Below are 18,047 nucleotides of genomic sequence, written 5' to 3'. Positions count from 1 at the left end.
ATTTATCTCTTCTCTGCAAACAGTATATCTACATAATATACCAACAATGACTTCTAAGTTTTTGCTTTCTCCTCTTTCATGCCTTCGGAAAACAACATAATATGTTTCATATGTCTTCTCCGATATTTTGTTGTCGTTTTATGTGTATCAACATATTCGCTTTTTTTCAACAAAAAAAAACATATTCGCTTTCAACTTTTTGCTAATTAAACGAATTTTCTGTAAACCTATGAAACGGAGATGTTCAATGTGCAATAATTCCTCTATGACTAGGCATATTCGACCATAATATTCGACAACTAGAAACCAATATCTAGAAAACCAAAATTGTCTTGTGAGACGGATGTTCAAACAAATACACTCAGTGTACACCAATTTATAAAATATTTTATTTGTTTGATACTATAACTCAAGCCAAAACGCCCTAAAGAAAGATTTTTAATAGAGAATAAGATAGCCTTCGTAATTCAATTGTACTTAAGGAGAATTACAAGATTGCTCGTGGCGACGCCTGGGAAATGAAACCAGCCTAAGACCCTGTATTTTACTACCACTCCCCTACCCGCTCTTCACGCTGGAGATTGTGGAGCTCCTGGCTCTCTCTGGCACTCAGCTGGTTTTAGCAGGTTCTTTGCTCTAGCAATCACTGTCGACCTACATACTGTTGATTGAAAAAAGTCAACACATGATTAAGTAAAGCAAAAGAAAAGAAAGCGCATTAACCTTCATCTTTGGTTGTTACTCGTTTATACCCACAACATTTCCTTCTAGATTACGCGTAATTTTGTGAACTACAATGACAAGTTGATCTGAAATTTAAGATCCCTCGTGAAAGTAACAAGACATACCACGTCCACCACCTCTTGTTGTAGTGGTTCAACACCCACTTCGCAACACAGAGGTCCCACGTTCGATCCCATGGAAGCATAAATTCGGGATTTATTGAACTTGGATATAAATGAAGTAGAACTAGATAAGTTGGGCTTTCGGCACCTTAGGAACGACTTTTAAGGCAGGTGTATACAGCCTTTAGGGCTCAATTCAGGCAACTATTTAATTCATGAATCTTGATGCATCTTTTGTATTATCACTTCATGATGGATCAATGCTTTGTAATGATGACTCTTGTAGTTCATTTCCAAAAAAAAAAAATACCACATATTAATCTCTCTCTCTCGTTGGAAAGGAATGCTAACTAAATGTACGGAATCCCACTCTAGTCGAGTGCTCGGGATTGAAGTCTGAACTCGCAAGCTGCTTTGCAATAGCATGGATGTGCTACAATATTTCTGAGACAGCATCTTAAACTAAAAGGATATCAGCCAAGTAGAAATTACACGTTCAGGAATTAATCTTAGGAATAACTCGGCGTCTCCAAAACGGAACTGAGAAGTGGATGCATACAAATTTTGGCACTGTGTTCACGCAAACATTCCTGGCGATCTTTGTTAGGCTTTTTACTCCAAGTATCTTTCAATTGTCTTGCATAAACTCATTTTTTCCTTCCCATTCGGGTTTTGGATCAGGTGTGAAAACATCATACTTTATAAATATTTAGACATCAAAAATTTTGCACGGGCAGGTAATGACACGTGACGTATATTCAAATCTGTTCTACAGCTGGAACCACAGCAATTGTATGTCATAAGGAAGAATCTAACTGCGCTTAGTAACATTAGTTAGCAGCGTGAAGTAAGATCAGGTGTCTGTTTTGTTAAGCCAACTTTGCTCCGAGTAAGAAAACAATAGCGACAGCCTTGCTACAAAGAAAGGATGAAAAACGAATAGAAATTATATTTAGTCGGATGGAAGGGATAATCCCAAAGCACGTGATAGTGTTTCTGTAATTACTTTTCCAATTGGAAAAATAAAACATATATCTTCCTTTCCTCTCTGTTTTCGATATTACTATTTCCAAACTCATCCTAAGAATTTTTCTTGGTAAACTTTACTTAATAGATACTGAAGGTTATGTTCAAGTCCCGTTAGTAATAAGATCTTACTTCGGTTTCAGACGAATTCAGTCTTCTTCCTAAACATTCAACCAGAGAAACTAAAACACCATATCCCAGTTTATTATACTAGTATTACATTAATCAGTTTAACTTGACAAAGTTCAGAATTCAGACAAGCACATCACAATATTTTTAGTCGCACGCAATAACATGCCAAACAGAAGAACTTAAGCACAGATATTAGTATATTACCCACAGTGACGGAAAGGGAAAAAGAAGTAGTAGTAAACTTCTCTTAATCCAGCATCCAAATTACTAATTAAATAGAAAATTCCATGACCGTAAATTCAGGAAACACATGTGAAGCTTTATCCAATTATAACGAAAATAAGCAAGGCGTTGGGGAAAAACAGTGATGTGCAAAGTGGTGGATGTGTTCCTCACATAACCATAGATAAACAGACTACTTCGTTTCCACGTGCAAGGAGGATGCCAAAAAAAAGCTAGTTCATTATTCAAAAGGGATAACTATGTTCATAGTGGAGTAGGTATGTAGAAAAAGGTCATAGAATTAACTGATACAGAATGAGCAGTGACTTATCTCCATCTCAATTTCAACGATATCTCGAGAAAGGATTCTTGATCGACACTTAGACACTAAATAGCAACACAATTTCTAAATAAATATCATGTTAATATTTTTTTATTTGTCTACTAAAGGTAATATTTCTATTCAATCAAAAGATATCATAAGCGAATCAACTTGCTAATAAGACAATTCATGAAAAAGAAAGCGAATTTTCAATCAAAAGATATCATAAGCGAATTTTCAAAAAAAAAAAAAAAAAAAAAAGCTTCATAAAAATGTGGAAAGGAAAGGACAGAAACTTACCCGAGATGATAGCAGTTTTCATTGATGATTTCCCGATCCTTGACCAGCTTGATTATTTCCTTGTTGCTGTTGCTGTTGAATCTGAAGTAGTAAATTCGCAGCAAACTGTAGAGTAGATTGGTAGCGTTGATTCTTATCTACATCACCATCATTTGACACCTGACCAGCATTAGCAAGAGCAGATTGTAGTTGCTGTACCTAATAGAGAAACACAACAGTCAGTTATCTGAACCCGAATTTGAAGGTGCAGGAAACCAACTCTAGTTTAATTATATTATTTGCACAATAGACCTGAGTAGATGAAGTAATAGTAGAGACTGTAGGCTGGGGTTGTTCAAAAACCAGTGAACCCCCATAACTCCTCTGAGAATTGTGAGAGGGGTCATATTGATAATGTTGATTGACCAGATTTTGCTGCTGCTGCTGCTGAGGGACAAAATGTTGACCCCCCTGAGGTGGGTTAACAATATGATTCGATGTTCTAGAAGAGCTTCCACCCTGCTGAGGGACAAATTGACGACTCCCCAGGGTTGTTGGGTTGGTAAAATTACTGGTTGCTCCAGAGAAGCCTGCATTACCCTGTTGTGGGATGTTGACTACGCGATCTTGTACAGATTGTACGGGATTCTCAGACCTATTGGTCAGACTACCATAAGCTGAATATTGAGGCAAAGATGGTGGCTGATCACGAAATTGATGCCCTGCCCCTAATTGTGGTGATCGCTGACCTGCTTGCTCCTCTCTTGCAGCAATAGATGGAGGAAAATATGCTGCCCTTTGTGCAGATGACGATGTCGGTAATTGTGCGCTTGTTGTAACCGAAGACTGTGTGGTGTTCGGTATTATAGAAGCCAATGTTGCGAGAAGCTCAGGAGTAAGAGAAAATCCAGACTGACCAATTGATGATGCAGTATTATTTCTTGAATATTCTTGAGAAGAATGTACTGGAGGAGATTCTCGGACATTTTGCAAGATCTGCTTTGGTGGTTGATGAGTAGAATCTTCACGATATAATCTATTATTGTAATCCATCTGAAAAGCTTGATTGTCCTTCTGAGGAAGTAAACTATTATAATTATGTTGAGGAAAGTTCTGTCTATCAACAAATGGCGATGGAGGAATAGGAGGTGGTTGTGATTGATCAGGTATCATGGGTGCACCAGTTGGCATCTGCTGTGGTGGTAGATTAAGATTCTTAAGAACCACTCCGTAAAGGCGTGGAGGACCCGAGACATGAAGAACATCTGTTAAGAATTCTGATGGGGGCACCAAAAATAATGTGGTCCCGTCATCCAACTTCGCAACCCCAGCACGATTCTTTGAACCCATGTAACCGAGAAATTCAGTATAAGAATCAAAATCATCTTCACTGTCAGGCAAGAAGAAAACAATGTCAAAACCACTAGACTCTTCGTAGTGCTTTGCAAGCATCTCCAGACCTGTTCTTGCTGAGCAATTTACAACTTCAGGACTGCAAAAACAGCAAATCAAACACCAAAACAAAATGGATATATAACACAGTACTTTGTCAGCAATTAAACAACAAAAAGTAACATTTGAGCATGAATATACTTACAGCTCAAAATCTAACCCCTTCCCAATAGGAACACAACGAGCTCGGCAAACAGGAGATCCTCCTTTCGCAATTACACCAACCCAAATATGATCTTCACCGGCATCCTCTGGGGTTCCCTGTCCATGTGAACCCCGCACAAGTGGACTATGGCGACTTAGATCTTGTGGGTTCCGGAATGGCCCTAAAATACCTCGTTCATCAATGGGTGAACCACCAATCCTTGACCTTTTAGGTCCCCTTCTAGAGGGGTTGTTTATGTCAGGCCCGTCCCAGTTACCTGGCATGGCCGGCAGGATGGGTAGCGGTCGATTCCCAGTTGCTGGAGAAGAAAATCGTCTATCTGGATGCATGATGTTGCTAGGGTTAGACTCCGAGAAATTCCGAAGGAGCCCCGCCAAGTCGACAATCGGATCAAACCCACCTTGGAGGCCACCAAAAGGCCTCATCAGCAAATTGTTTTGCCCCAGTGCGTGGTTTTGCCCAAAAAAGTCCATGGGTAACAAAGGTGCCTCGTTAAAGAACATGTCTGATCTAGTCCCTCTAATGCCTGGTTGAAAAGAAACAGGACTTTCTTTCCCGGGTGCAAGTCCACTACTTGAAAATAGTATCTGAATCCTAGGATCATTGAACAGTCGGCCTTGAAGGCCTTCTTTGGCGCGGCGAGCTTCATCAATACTTCTGAACTCCACAAAAGAATAATGTCGTGATGGGTAAGTTTTAATTCTTTCTATTTCACCGAAAAGAATCATGGCATTATGTAGCATCTGCTCATCAATACGAACAGAAGGAGGATACCCTATCCATAATACGTTGCTTGGTTGTTGCCCTCTCCTCCCACCTCCACCAGGATGTTGATATGGCTGCCCACCAAAAAAAAATTATTTAGCACGTAACTGATAAACACATTCGAGTTCGTCCACCACTGGGTAAAATGATTGAGGTAATTCCTGATTTGATGAAATTATAATTGGTGAAATCATGATAGGTTGCGTACATATGATGCATAGAGCAGCTTTTTTCTTGTAAAATTGTAAATGTACTAAGTTAAATAGGCTATACACATCATAATATATCAAACCAAGATAAGACAATTACCGTTGGAGGACCCGTGTTCCTTCTGTTATTAAATTGTCCATCCCTTGCGTCTTGGAAGTCGGACCAATTTTCCTGTAAAATGAAACCATGGGTATCATTATTTATCACTAAAAGTGTGACTGCCTCTATTTAAGCAGGTATCTTTAAAATCAATTAGTAACTCCCATAGAAAGCAGAATAGACAAGATCATATCAACATCTAGAACATAGAAGGAGATAGAGTTACATCAAAGATTTTGATCATCTGACCGCTAAATTTCGTCTGTTTCTCTTCTGTTCTCAATCTAGGCAGTTGGAAGTCTCTATCAGCTACTACAAATCCCTGTCAGAGTCCCCTACTAACCCGTTTCTATTTCTTTTATAGTCCCCAAATCATATAAATATGACCGACTTTTCAGATTCTAGAGGATAAAGAAAAAAGTGGAGAAGGAGAAGGTCAAAACTCCAACTGCTTACTTAGCCTCAGAGACCTAAAAGTACAGATCTTGGACAAGTAAATGCTGAGAGAACACCCACAAGGGAGGCATGGAAAATCACTGAAAATTAAATACAACAAATTTGGAAAGAAGGCATAAATTAGAAATCAGCAACTCACTCTTCTTGAAGGTTGTGACCTCAAAAAGTCTACACGTATCTGCTCACCCCCTAGGCGCTTTCCGTTCATACTCTTCAAAGCTGCAGTAGCATCTTCTAATCGTTGATAATCAACAAGTGCAGTGTTCCGATCTCTGAGGAATTTAAATTCCTCAATTTTCCCAAATTTCGAAAACTCTTCCTCCAGCTGTTCCTTCGAAACAGATGAACTAATTCCACCTACCCATAGATGTTTACCTGGTCTAGCCTGCAGAATTAAATCCATAAGAACTTGTTAACAAACAAAGGGAATAGTTGCATGTTTTTGTATCTCGATTAGCAGCTAATTCATATAAAGTAGCATTTTGTGCTAATTAAAACAAATTGAAGCCCTCAGAAGGTTCACTTTTCTAGCAACCAAATGTTAAAACAACACAAACAGCACAGGTCCAAACTTTGGTAAGGATTATTGCATGCCGAAGTGACAAAGATGCATTTGTAGCTTTGTTTCAAGCATTTTTCTAGTCCTACTCAAATCATCACAAGCATGACTAGAACAGGAAACCCATGAAACTTCCTTATGTAACCTTACGCTACTAGCTAAAAATGCAAGTATTCATGTTTAATGAAAAAAGGTACATAACTATCTGTATCATATGAGGGCCAGGCAAGGCGAGGTAATACGCCAGTCGAAGAAGACAGGGCCTAATGACTACAATGCACGGATACTCCCATGATGTAATAATGGTAGATTCGAAAGTAAAAATGAAAATAGAGGACAAAACAAGATGTTTTGTTTTAAAAAAATTTATTGAATTAAAAAGGGGGAAAGCTAATAAAAAGATAGACAGGATTCTTAAAAGGCAGAATATGCGAGAGCAGACCTTCGTCTCTGAAACAAAAAACCAGGATGACATTGTGCTAATTAAAGCCTCAGAATTTACAGATCAGACCTTAGTCAAAAACAAGATGAAAAGTATTTACAAACTTGTGTTCCTATTTTGGCCTTTTCCACTGAACGCGGCTGACACCTTGAATATCATGCCACCGTTAAGTGGCAATCATACCCATACAAATTAGATGTCAATGCGAAAATGTCCAACGTAAGCATTCCAAATAATATATTGACATTCATTGGAGAATGAGAAACTACAGTGAGAAGTCAAAAACAAGATTTGGGTCCTCGAAAGTAAATGAGTTTACATTTTTCAATTGTTTACTTTCTCCAAGCAAAACTTGTGAGATGTTAAAGAACATGCATAGTCAAGTGTGTGCCTAGCAATATTAGGATTCGGGAATTGCTCGCTTAGCCGCCTCGCCTACTCAATATTTACACTACCTCAGCCAAGGGGCCTAGCCGTTAAAGTGGGACAAGATTTGGGAGGTGCCCAATTCACCAAACTTTAATTTTCCCTCAATTCAATGGCACTCACCTAAGGGCATCTATGTAATCCTATATCTTTTGAATCGGTTTAAAGGTACCAACAACTTAAAAATGATTGATCTTGGGGAAAATTACAAAGGGAGTGTGGGTCACACATGCCACACATCTGCAGGTTAACTTATAAGGCAGACAAGTTCTTACTATGAACTAGATACCCAACTACATGCCTTTTCCTTGAATGAGCGTAACATGGAACATCTGTTAACAAGCATAGTTTAATGTTAATGTGTTTCCACAGAGTCCACATGAAGTACTAATCTCCACTTCTATTTCTGTCCTCAGTTAAGCATATACAAATCTAACACTCGCAACCTAATGACTCACAAGGTTCAACAGTACCACGCATAAAATGGGCCATTTCATTGTGATTGTCAACCCACTTAAAAAGATTACAATGTCCACGACCATGACAATAGACCTGTCATTCTGATAACCAAGATTATAATTTCAAGCAGTGGCACTAAGATTCAATAATTTAGAAAGTGTTTCAGATCAAATATTTGAAGTCTCTAGAAGAAATGATTGATCCCAAATGTTAGCCCATCTATCCTTCGTATCAACGATCACTATACGCGATTCTTAAATACTAAATTCACAAACTAACTCTTTCTAAAGTACGTTGCCAACATTTACGATCTAAAGGAAGTTCCCTGTATGTACAGTTCGAAGAAAATATTTCGAGCATTTTTCAAAAATATGTCATTTCAAAAACTACCACTAAGTATTAGCAAGCATCTGCAGCCCCTTATTTTATCAATTGAGAAGATATCTGATTTCGTACAAAACCCAAGTTTTTCTCTCTTGTCAATAACGGAACAAAAGAAAGAGGGCAGTAGAAAACTTAAAGCTATTCATGAATGTAAAGTCATGATATGATCCCATCACTGACTTCCAATTCCTCTATGTAAACCTGCACCAGGTAACGTGTATAAGGAACAGGCGGGATGGGAACAGGAACTCAAAACGCTTAACAGTGGCCAACTGTAATTTGATTACTCATAATTGAGCATTTGCGAGTTATCTCATTATTCGATGCCCTATTTTCCAATAGTCCTACTGTCACACAAAAACATAACTATAATCAAGTCCTTAATATGCGTTTCAACACACTCGATAAGTTCTCGTTCTAGTTTGCTTCAATCTTCACCAATAATGTACATCTTTCTAGTTTGCTCAATCGAATGGGAAAAAGGTTAATTAGCTTGATCAACTGGAAATACCGTGCTAGTTTGCTCAACCCAGTACGTAACAAGGTCGCCACTTGCCATGGGAAAAAGACGAGAAGGACTCTACAATATACGAACCAAGGCGAAGTTGACTGCGTGGGTCACCCCATTAAGTATAATCAAGTCCTTAATATGCGTTTTTACACACTCGATAAGTTCTTGTTCTAGTTTGCTTAAATCTTCATCGATATATATATATATATATATATATACACTGTCGAATATATTAATATAAATGATGCAGCGTGAACTAGTCTATTAAATACTATTATGCAAATACCATAGTATTCTCAAAATTTATTAATTTAAGGACAAACGGTTCTTTGTGATTGTCGAGAAAGGGTTTAACTTCGAAAGGAGGTGCGCCCAAGCACAGTGGAGCCTTCGACAACAGGTTACGTATACAGCTCGGCCTAAAATTGCCTCGCACGAATATTAGCAGACAGCGAAACTGAAAATGATGATTGTTATCACTTCGGAAACTTTATACCCTAAACTACTGTTCCAGTGAAAAGATTTGAGTGCACCAAACTTTAACTATAGCTGCAACATTAGACAGGTGCGGATCAAGTTGTTCATCCCAAGTTACTGGCAGGCTACTGACTTAAGCAGTTTTAGAAGACCACTATTATAGATGACATAAACCCTTTGAAGATGTGATTCGATTCTTAGCCAACGATCTTCTCTGACCTGAGAGAAGGGAGGGTATGGTATTGACCATTGAACGTATAGATACGAGAGGAAGTAACCGATAAGACAGAATAGAATTTATAATGTTCAGTCCAGCCCTAGTCGTTTTTATTTTACCATTATAATCAATACCCATAGATCCACGGTTCTGTAAACGGATAATATCAATTTCTGAATCTGAACATAGTCTGTGACTGTTGTTTCTCAAATAATACCAAAAAAGTGTCTGTATTTTCACTTCCAAAATTTACAACTATACTAGCGTCAATCACACCTTACGAATAGTACTAGCAGCTAGTTCGGCACTCAGGTTCGTCACCAAATATTGCTTTTTGTGATCCGCTGCTTAAAAAACTAATATTCCGAAATTGATACCAAGAAAAATGATTCAGTAGCCCCAACTAATTCAAGATAGTATGTTAACCAAAAGTTTTTGTTCGCTTCTGATTCATTAACTATTATACCAATCATCGCCCCTTAATTATAAACTAACTATATGTGATAATTTATCACAAATAAGCTAACAACTGATCAAGTTCTTCGCTTCTGAGACTAGTCCGTGATCGATGAATACAAAAGTTTAGGATCATTGGGTATAGACAATCATATTTCAAAAACCCCTAATTCTGTAGATGGTGTAGAAAATAAAAGAGACGAGTTTTCCTCTTTCTTATGGGGTTTGATGCAGAACTGTGAAAAAACCTCAACTTGATAAAATTTAGGATAATGGTTGATGAGAATTACAAAACTCCACAACTTACAATAACGAAAATGTACAAAATTAAACAAAAGAATTGAAGAACTAGAACAAACCGGTCGAGCAAACTCGATCTTGATCGGATTTCCAAGTACGTCAGTCCCTTGAAGAGCATCTCTTGCTGCACGAGCATCTTCGAGGCGCTTAAAGTAGATGAAGGCAAAATTCCTCGAAGAATAAGTGGTTACACTATCAAGGGCACCATATTTAGCAAATATATCCATCAGATCTGAATCAGTTGTATCGTTTGAGAGATTTCCAACCCAAAGATTATGAGATTGTCCAGTTTCTTCCCCGGCGTTATCTTTTCCTCCATCGCTCTGTTGTTGTTGTTGCCTAGGGTTTTTTGCCGCAGCGGCATTCGATTTGGTAGGACGCGGCATTGACAACACTGGAAATTCAGAAGATTAGAGAAGAAATCAGACAACTTTGATGAAGAAAAGTGACGACGAATTGGGGAATTTGATGAAGAAAAAATTGTAATTTTGAGTTTGAAGTAAACCCTAGAGAAGTTGAGATAACAAGATGGGGAAGAAATTTGTTAATTTATTAAACGAGAGGGTTTGATACCGACCGAACCTTTTCTGGCAGGTAACGATATCTCATATCTCCAAGCCGGTGAATTTGCGGCTCCAACCTAGGGGACTTTACTTTAGGATGTTCCTATTGGTTTAGATGTGGGGGTCAACACTAGCTTGCCCATAGTGTTGACATAAACTCTTCAATTCTCGAGGTCTCGTGTTCGATTCACAGAGGAGATGGGATCCATCGTTATTGAACTTGGGTCGTTAAAGATATAAATAATGTAAAAAGTTTGCCTCTTTCATCATTGGTTTAACTTATGTGGTTATCGTTCTTATCAGAATATCAATATACTAACGTAAATCGCAGTCGATATCTCAAAAAAAATGTGGTGGTGGAATCTAGTAGTCATTCTCCACCCTTGGACCATTTCTACTCCTAGAAACAAATGCAACTATCAAAAGTGGTGATCTAGTAATGGATTTTTCAATAATTACAATATCTTAATTTGTTGTTTAGATTGGTCGGAAATAAGATTAGTAAAGATCTCTTTATTCATAGATTATTTGGTTGATGATTCCAAGGAAAAGATAATCGCAAGTTCGTTCATCCTCTGAGTTAGGAACTTACTCGAGGAAGAATCCTATTTCCCTCTTCTCAGATGCATTTTAAATATATATATATATATATATATATATATATAGAGAAAGTTGTTCCTAATAATCGAACTCAATCTGGGCCCAGATATAGCCATACAAATATCAAGAGGGAGTGTCAAACGTTCCGAGCTTTCGCTCTCTTGTCGGAGATCAAGTGACTTGTGTCAAATTCTGCTATAAGTATCCTATTGTTGAAAAGTTGTTGAAACTGAATTTACTTCAACACCGTAGCCACGGAACTAGTATTTTGTTCTCCTTAGACAATTGGTAGGAAAAACTGGAACCCTCTCGTAATCAAAAGTAAGGTTTTCATTCATGCAACACAAAGATTGTCATGTTTGTTCTATGTTGTCTTTCTCTTCCCATTACTTAAGCTTTCTATGCACTACTCTAATTGCTACTCAGTTCAACAAAAAAAAAACTCTAATTGCTACTCAACCAAAAAAATTCCTTTTCTTTTTAAGGATGTTTCCCTAATGGGCCCCTACTTTGTGACCAGCTTCCCGCCTGGCCCCCTACTTTACGAAAAATACCTATATAACCCCCTTTCGTTATAACACCGTTGTTACTCTCTCTCTTCCATTTCTTTTCTCTCTCCTCCAGCATGTTTTCTCTCTCTGCCACCTCGTTAAAACCAACCACATCATCGTCTTCACCGGCAGGGTCGCCGGACGGCCTTTTTTCCCGGCCGGCGACCTTCAAACTTTTTTTTTTCTTTTCTCTCTCTCCTATCTAAAAAAAAAAAAATTAAAATTCTCTCTCCTCTCTCTCTCTAAACTACGGCGAAAGGAAACCTTCGCCTGATCTGGTTTATTCTTGATTTGTCTGGTCTGTTAAATTTTTTTTTTTTTTAGAGAGAGAGAAAGAAAAAGAAAAAAAAGTTTGAAGGTCGCTGGCCAGAAATTTGGCCGGCCGGCGACCCTGCCGGTGAAAACGATGATGTGGTTGGTTTTAACGAGGTAGCAGAGAGAGAAAACATGCTGGAGGAGAGAGAAAAGAAATAGAAGAGAGAGAATAACGGTGTTATAACGGAAGGGGGCCATATGGGTATTTCTCGTAAAGTAGGGGGCCAGGCGGGAAGCTGGTCACAAAGTAGGGGGCCATTAGGGAAATAACCCTTCTTTTTATAGGTCATTCTTTTGAAAATCAAATGGGCACAACTCTAATTTTCCATGAAATGATTAAAAAATGACAAACTATACAAATGAAGTTCAAGTTTGACCCAAGAAGTTTTGTGGACGTTCAAGTTTGACACAAGAAGTTCTGTGGAATAACACTCCATGGAAAGGAAAAACTCACTTTGATAACAGAACTTAAATTATGATCGTCAGGATCATTTTACATATGTACACGATGAACTTTTTCTTTTCCGATAACATTGGAGTAATATATCTCATAAACGGACAGGAAATCCCTGGGTAAAACTAGAAGTTATCCTTTGCTGCCCGAATAACGCCCAAGGCTTCAGCGTCAGTTGCAGTGGATGGAATGCTTAACGTTTGTCGGATTTCCATGCTGCTTGTGCGCAGGAACGGATTACATGATTTCTCTCTCTTTAGAGTAGTTGGAATCTGAGAAAGAAACAAAGAGTTTTAATCGATGGATACCAATGGTAATATTATGATAGGAGCGTAGGAAATTCTATATGTGAACCCTGCTAGCTACAGGCAGGGCTCAAATTTTGTGGAGGTGCACTTGAAATGGGGTCGCTATAGCCAGTCGGACGAGTGTCTATGTAATTTATCTAGGAGTGTCATGTAATTCTAAACTATGAAAAATAACAATATCGTATCAAGAAATCAAACATGAAAGAAAACATAATTACCGTTGGCAACCCTTTACTCCGGAGGTGACCCACATGAGCAGCATACGATTGAAGGTCCACATTCTTGGGCTCTATGGATAGAGCAAACTTTGAGTTACTCTGTCAGTTTGAGTATCTTAAGAGTCAATTTCTTAGAGTCGTTTGTATTTACAGAGTTGTATGGGTGGAGATAAAAAAACAGGTAATGGCGAGCATTAGAAAGACATCATACCAGAGTGTATTCATGGCCGCAGTATATGTTTGTGTTGTCCGGCAAAGACGAGATTTTTCCAAGAGAAGAAAACATCTACATATTTTCAAAACTAAAATATAATTATTTAAAGAAAATAATTATGTATGTATACAGAGACATCTTCGGAACTATTCTACCCATACAGATGTAGACTAATATCTACGGGTTCTCAAACATTCAAATATAAGAATGCCTGGCCAGCTGGGTATGCTGAATTTTGTGGAATATATACAGATCTAAGTGATGCTCTGTTGCTCTCTTTCTGAGTGCAAACCCAATTGTAGCTATTCAATATGAGTTACCAAAAATAGGTAATAATATCGCCATGTTTAAAACTATATATATTGACACCCTACTTTGCCAAGTTTATGTGAGCAACATGACTATTATTCTTCACTACGTGATACCTTTTACTGTGAATTGGTACGCATATCTCGTAAGTAATAACCCGTATGAACCAATACATAAGCATGGGATAATGGATATATATATGAGTGGAGAGCAACATGACTATATGTGTGTGAGCAACATGACTATTATCCAAATCAGGACTAGAAGAAAAACGTTGTGGAGTAATGAGTGGAGAAGTTAAACCTGTTCAGGAGTTCCTTCAAAAAGTTTACCACAGGACAAGCTGAACAAAGTATCTCCTGTAAATATCGCCCCACACCCTGGAAAGTAGTAGCTAACATGGCCTGCTCAATATTTAAGATTTAAAAAAACATTAGAGAACTAGATTTAAGCAGAGATTCGGAGTCTAATTATTTTGAACAATTATCAACGTAAAACAACTGCAACCATGAGTTCCATAATTAAGAAAGAAATAGCGAAAATGTTAAAACCTACGTTAAACATGTGAACATATCAATTGATACATCAAACAAGTAGTCCGGCCAGTGATCTGCAGATTCTACCTTTTAATGGATCCAATATTACTTGGCTTATACTGTACTTATTATGTACATCGTAGAGAAAAAAAAGATTTTGTGAGTTGAGTAAATCAGGATGTGTTAACTAGGCTTATATTGTACTTATTATGTACATCATAGAGAAAAAATATTTTGTGGATTCATGTCATAAATTCTAGAAAAAATTATATAATACATCAGAAAATCAAAATAACGTGATCCTCATCACGTGCAAAGTATATAGCGTAAACATATGTGAAATTACGACCTCGTGTATGTCCAGGGGTTTCCATTACAAGAACCTCATGACCAGCAAACATCCATTTGTCTCCGTCCTTGAGAGCTATATCAATTCCAGGAATTCTATCTCTATCCGCACTTGCTCCAATAATCTATGTGTAATATGCTGAGGTTAAAACTGCACGTACTCTCCAATTTATTACTGACATTTTATTGAGACCGACAGCAGGCAACAAATATTTGTAATAAGATGAAACATCATACCTTTGCACCATACCTTTCTTTTAACTCCATGTTCCCATCTGTGTGATCATAATGGTGATGTGTGTTGAGAATATATGTTAGACTCTGGTCTTTCCTATTCAATGCATCTATTACAGGTACAGCTTCTGATGGATCAACAATGCCCACTGTACCAGTATCAAGATCATGCAAAAGATATGCGTAGTTATCCTTGAGGCATGGAACCTAAAGATCGGAAAAGAAAGATCACGCATATAGCAAGTAAGCATATTAACACGTTTATTTAAGTTCTGCATAGATAGAAAAAGGAGTTCACTCACCAGCTCAATTTGCAAAGCAGAAGCCATATTGGATATGCTACACAAGCCCACTGGACGTGAATGACCAACTTCTCTTAAGGTTTTGAAAGGTCTTGACAAGGTTCCAAACCCACGCAAGAAATGTTTGTTCAAGCAGCTTCTTTTAATACCCAGTGGCCCACAAAATTCACTCACCTGTAAAAACAATGAAATGCAGAACATAAGCAACAAAAAAAAAAGGAAATACCTTCAAAATAGTCCCAGGGACAAAACCGTCGCTCCACATAATTCAGTATAAAAGGTGCAGGGACAAAAGGCAAAAAAAAAACACATGTAGACCACGGCCTGGACGAATATGGTCATTTCTTTACCATCATGAACTGCTTAAACTGTCAAAAAATGTTACATGCTTTTTAAGGGAAGAATTGTACATACTAAAAATAATTAAGTTATGTATAACGGGTATCAAAAAAGTGAGGGTTTACATTGTTGCAAAAATGGCATCCCAATTGTTACTTTGTTAGTGAAGTCTCTCAGAAAGTCATCAGAGAAAACTTTTTAAACGCCAATTATTTCTTTTCACCAAAAACAACACAAGAGTAATAATGGATATCTTCACAATATCGCAGTTTATCTTTTCCATTCGAAAGCGACTTGTTTCCTTGCTTTCCAGATGCCCCAAATGAGGGCATGAGGAACTAACTTCCATAGCCTTTTCCCTTGTTTTGGAATAGCAATGTTATGTGTTAATTCTATTGAAGAATATAAATTGTTGAAGTTCATTTGGAAATTTGATAAACAACATATCTAGATTATGTATGGATTTGAAAAGATCAAATATTTAAATTCGGAGTTGGCTAACAAATCAAGCTGATAATGCGCGACCCCACTAGGTGATAATGCACGACCCTACTATGTGTAGTGGTGCTTCTGTAAAAGCAGCTTCCCATGCGTACTTAATATTATAAAAGATAAACAAAGGTATGTGAAGTAGGTGAAAAGGAAAAGTTTGATAAAACAACTTTCTCCAAAGGAATGAGAATCATGTGATCTAGACTCGAGCTCAACTGGACTGGACGAGGACCCCGACTGAACTGTTTTTAGTTAATATCACTGTTCCCTTGACAACGCGTACAAACGTTTCAGCCATTTATATAAACTCATACTACCGAGTACAGATAGAGAGCCACCCTCCCATATTTACAAGTACATATAAAATAAAGAGCTATCTAAAGTTGAAGCTTTTAAAGAAAGCATGTTACTTAACATGTTATCAGAGGATAAGATCCAAAGACGGCACAATAAGCAACGAAAGATAGTACTAATTTAGGGAAATGATTCATACCCAAATTCGTAATGAATATAAAATAGACAATTATGTCCACAAGTTCATGCTTTTAAGAGAAATAAACTATTTTTATTCTTGTTCTTTTGTATTAGTTCAGTACCCATTTCAAGCTCAGACAAATCCCTAATTCTTAAACTCTGATAAGGTATTATTTTAATACTATGCTAACAAAACCTAGATAATTTCCACCAAATTGATGATCAGCTTAGTCATACATTTGTTTCTGAACTCCCTATTTTATCTCAAATCAAATTGGTAGAGAAGAGTGATCTTTACAAATTAACCCATGGGAATTCAAATTCTATAACTGAGAGTTAGAGTGAGAAAGTGGAACAAACCCTAACGTGCTGCAAAGTTGCCATGGCTGAAGATGCTCTTGAGAACATCGTGTGAGCTGAAGGAAGAGAGAGAAACAGTAACTGATTACTCCGACCAATATAGCTCAGGACCTCAGGTGGTGGTGGTGGTAGGTAGTCTAGATTAGAGTTGTTCAAGCTAGGTTATTAGCCCTCTCCTCTACCATGGCTAATAACCTAGTTTGATGATTCGGTTGGAACACTCATGATAATTGGCCCTCTTAAAGAGTAATTGGCGCCCTTTTTCATCACTCACCCTCCGAAATTTGCCTCCCGGAAGACGCCAAGAGTCAACACTCGGTTGCCCAAGTTGTTTAAAGTGTTGACATAAACTCCAAAAAACTTGGAAGTCTTAGGTACGATACCTACGCAAAATTGTATCCATGGTTATTGAGCTTGGGTTATTAAAAGATATAAATAATGTAATAAATATGTCATGTTTCAGGCTTCTTTCATGTAGTTAGATTTTAAGCTTCTTTCATTATAAGTTTTATCGTGCTCATCACATCTTCAGGATGTATCAATGTCTTGTAACGACTAACGTAGATCGTAGTCGATTTCTCACAAAAGAAAAGACGCCAATAACCGCTTAGATAGACGCTCTTTATGGGTTAACTCTCAAAGTTGGCCCTTTTTCATCTATCCATAGAATCAAATATTAACATATATAAAAAGATTGTTTTTGGTGAGATGATAGATCCCTCATTCTCATCTATTGCATTTTTTTTGTTGAAATATATTGCATTAAATTCATCTATTGCATTTTGTAGTTTTGAAACTATTGTTGGAAAAAAAATCAACCACAAAAAATATTTGATATATCAATGTAATCAACCAAGCTTTATACACAATTTTTTATTATTTACACACGGTTTCTCACATACTGGTAAGGGTGAGAATTCAGACCAACAAACGGACTCCCAACTTGAAACGCTTGGTCCAATGGTCTGACATTGAGGCCAAAGTTCGGGAAGGGTAGTGCCCACCGGCTAATTTTTGGTGGGTGAGTTTGGGCTCCACCTACAAAAACTTTACTCAAACCATATACCCGAGTGCAAAGCTCGACCCATATATCAGGTTCGTGTCGTCAGATTATGTGATGGTTTAAGGAGCTAGTTTTAGTGTTTCTTGTTAACCATGTATAATGTTTCAACCTTCGTATCAAGTCTGCAGTGTCTCACTGCAGACAAATAATAGTGAGAAAAAA

At 37.6% G+C, this 18,047-nt stretch overlaps 2 protein-coding genes across 10 annotated transcripts; both read right to left on the bottom strand.

Moving 5' to 3' along the window:
- Nucleotides 1-241: 241 nt before the first annotated feature.
- FPA (RNA binding protein) lies at nucleotides 242-10,988 on the bottom strand. 8 transcript variants are annotated; one of them, XM_086644301.1, is made up of 8 exons: nucleotides 10,788-10,988; nucleotides 10,265-10,599; nucleotides 6,114-6,359; nucleotides 5,519-5,590; nucleotides 4,424-5,283; nucleotides 3,139-4,318; nucleotides 2,848-3,045; nucleotides 242-661 (listed from the first exon to the last, which is right to left on the bottom strand). In XM_086644301.1, exons 2-7 carry the CDS (start codon nucleotides 10,589-10,591, stop codon nucleotides 2,866-2,868), a joined length of 2,865 nt encoding a protein of 954 aa, XP_086500427.1. In that variant the 5' UTR covers nucleotides 10,592-10,599; nucleotides 10,788-10,988; the 3' UTR covers nucleotides 242-661; nucleotides 2,848-2,865. The 8 variants fall into 8 exon arrangements, with proteins under 8 accessions (XP_086500427.1, XP_086500428.1, XP_086500430.1 ...); XM_086644302.1 differs by having other exon boundaries at nucleotides 10,783-10,978; XM_086644304.1 differs by having other exon boundaries at nucleotides 242-654; nucleotides 10,783-10,970.
- A 1,567-nt stretch (nucleotides 10,989-12,555) lies between these two features.
- LOC147539494 (putative hydroxyacylglutathione hydrolase 2, chloroplastic) lies at nucleotides 12,556-17,203 on the bottom strand. Of its 2 annotated transcripts, none has more exons than XM_086641131.1 (8): nucleotides 16,823-17,203; nucleotides 15,158-15,331; nucleotides 14,859-15,062; nucleotides 14,623-14,746; nucleotides 14,041-14,141; nucleotides 13,426-13,500; nucleotides 13,215-13,313; nucleotides 12,556-12,960 (listed from the first exon to the last, which is right to left on the bottom strand). In XM_086641131.1, exons 1-8 carry the CDS (start codon nucleotides 16,868-16,870, stop codon nucleotides 12,814-12,816), a joined length of 972 nt encoding a protein of 323 aa, XP_086497257.1. In that variant the 5' UTR covers nucleotides 16,871-17,203; the 3' UTR covers nucleotides 12,556-12,813. The 2 variants fall into 2 exon arrangements, with proteins under 2 accessions (XP_086497257.1, XP_086497258.1); XM_086641132.1 differs by having other exon boundaries at nucleotides 13,215-13,285; nucleotides 16,823-17,032.
- Nucleotides 17,204-18,047: the final 844 nt, after the last annotated feature.

This window comes from Eschscholzia californica, unplaced genomic scaffold (assembly GCF_041429995.1).
Source record: "Eschscholzia californica isolate CP2 unplaced genomic scaffold, dmEscCali1.0.p SCAF_5, whole genome shotgun sequence".
Taxonomy (NCBI): Eukaryota; Viridiplantae; Streptophyta; class Magnoliopsida; order Ranunculales; family Papaveraceae; genus Eschscholzia; species Eschscholzia californica.
Note: the sequence above shows the minus strand (reverse complement) of the source record. Positions and strands in the feature narration are given on the sequence as shown.

What these genes read in the sequence shown, in the direction of transcription:
- FPA (XM_086644301.1), bottom strand. Translation starts at nt 10,591, where the DNA reads ATGCCGCGTCCTACCAAATCGAATGCCGCTGCGGCAAAAAACCCTAGG. An exon ending in GGAACACGGGTCCTCCAACG is followed by an intron (nt 5,284 to 5,518) that starts GTAATTGTCTTA and finishes TTTGGTGGGCAG; the next exon opens with CCATATCAACATCCTGGTGG. An exon ending in AAGGGGTTAGATTTTGAGCT is followed by an intron (nt 4,319 to 4,423) that starts GTAAGTATATTC and finishes CTGTTTTTGCAG; the next exon opens with TCCTGAAGTTGTAAATTGCT.
- LOC147539494 (XM_086641131.1), bottom strand. Translation starts at nt 16,870, where the DNA reads ATGTTCTCAAGAGCATCTTCAGCCATGGCAACTTTGCAGCACGTTAGG. An exon ending in TTGAAGGAACTCCTGAACAG is followed by an intron (nt 13,501 to 14,040) that starts GTTTAACTTCTC and finishes GAAAATATGTAG; the next exon opens with ATGTTTTCTTCTCTTGGAAA. An exon ending in GCGGCCATGAATACACTCTG is followed by an intron (nt 13,314 to 13,425) that starts GTATGATGTCTT and finishes TCAAACTGACAG; the next exon opens with AGTAACTCAAAGTTTGCTCT.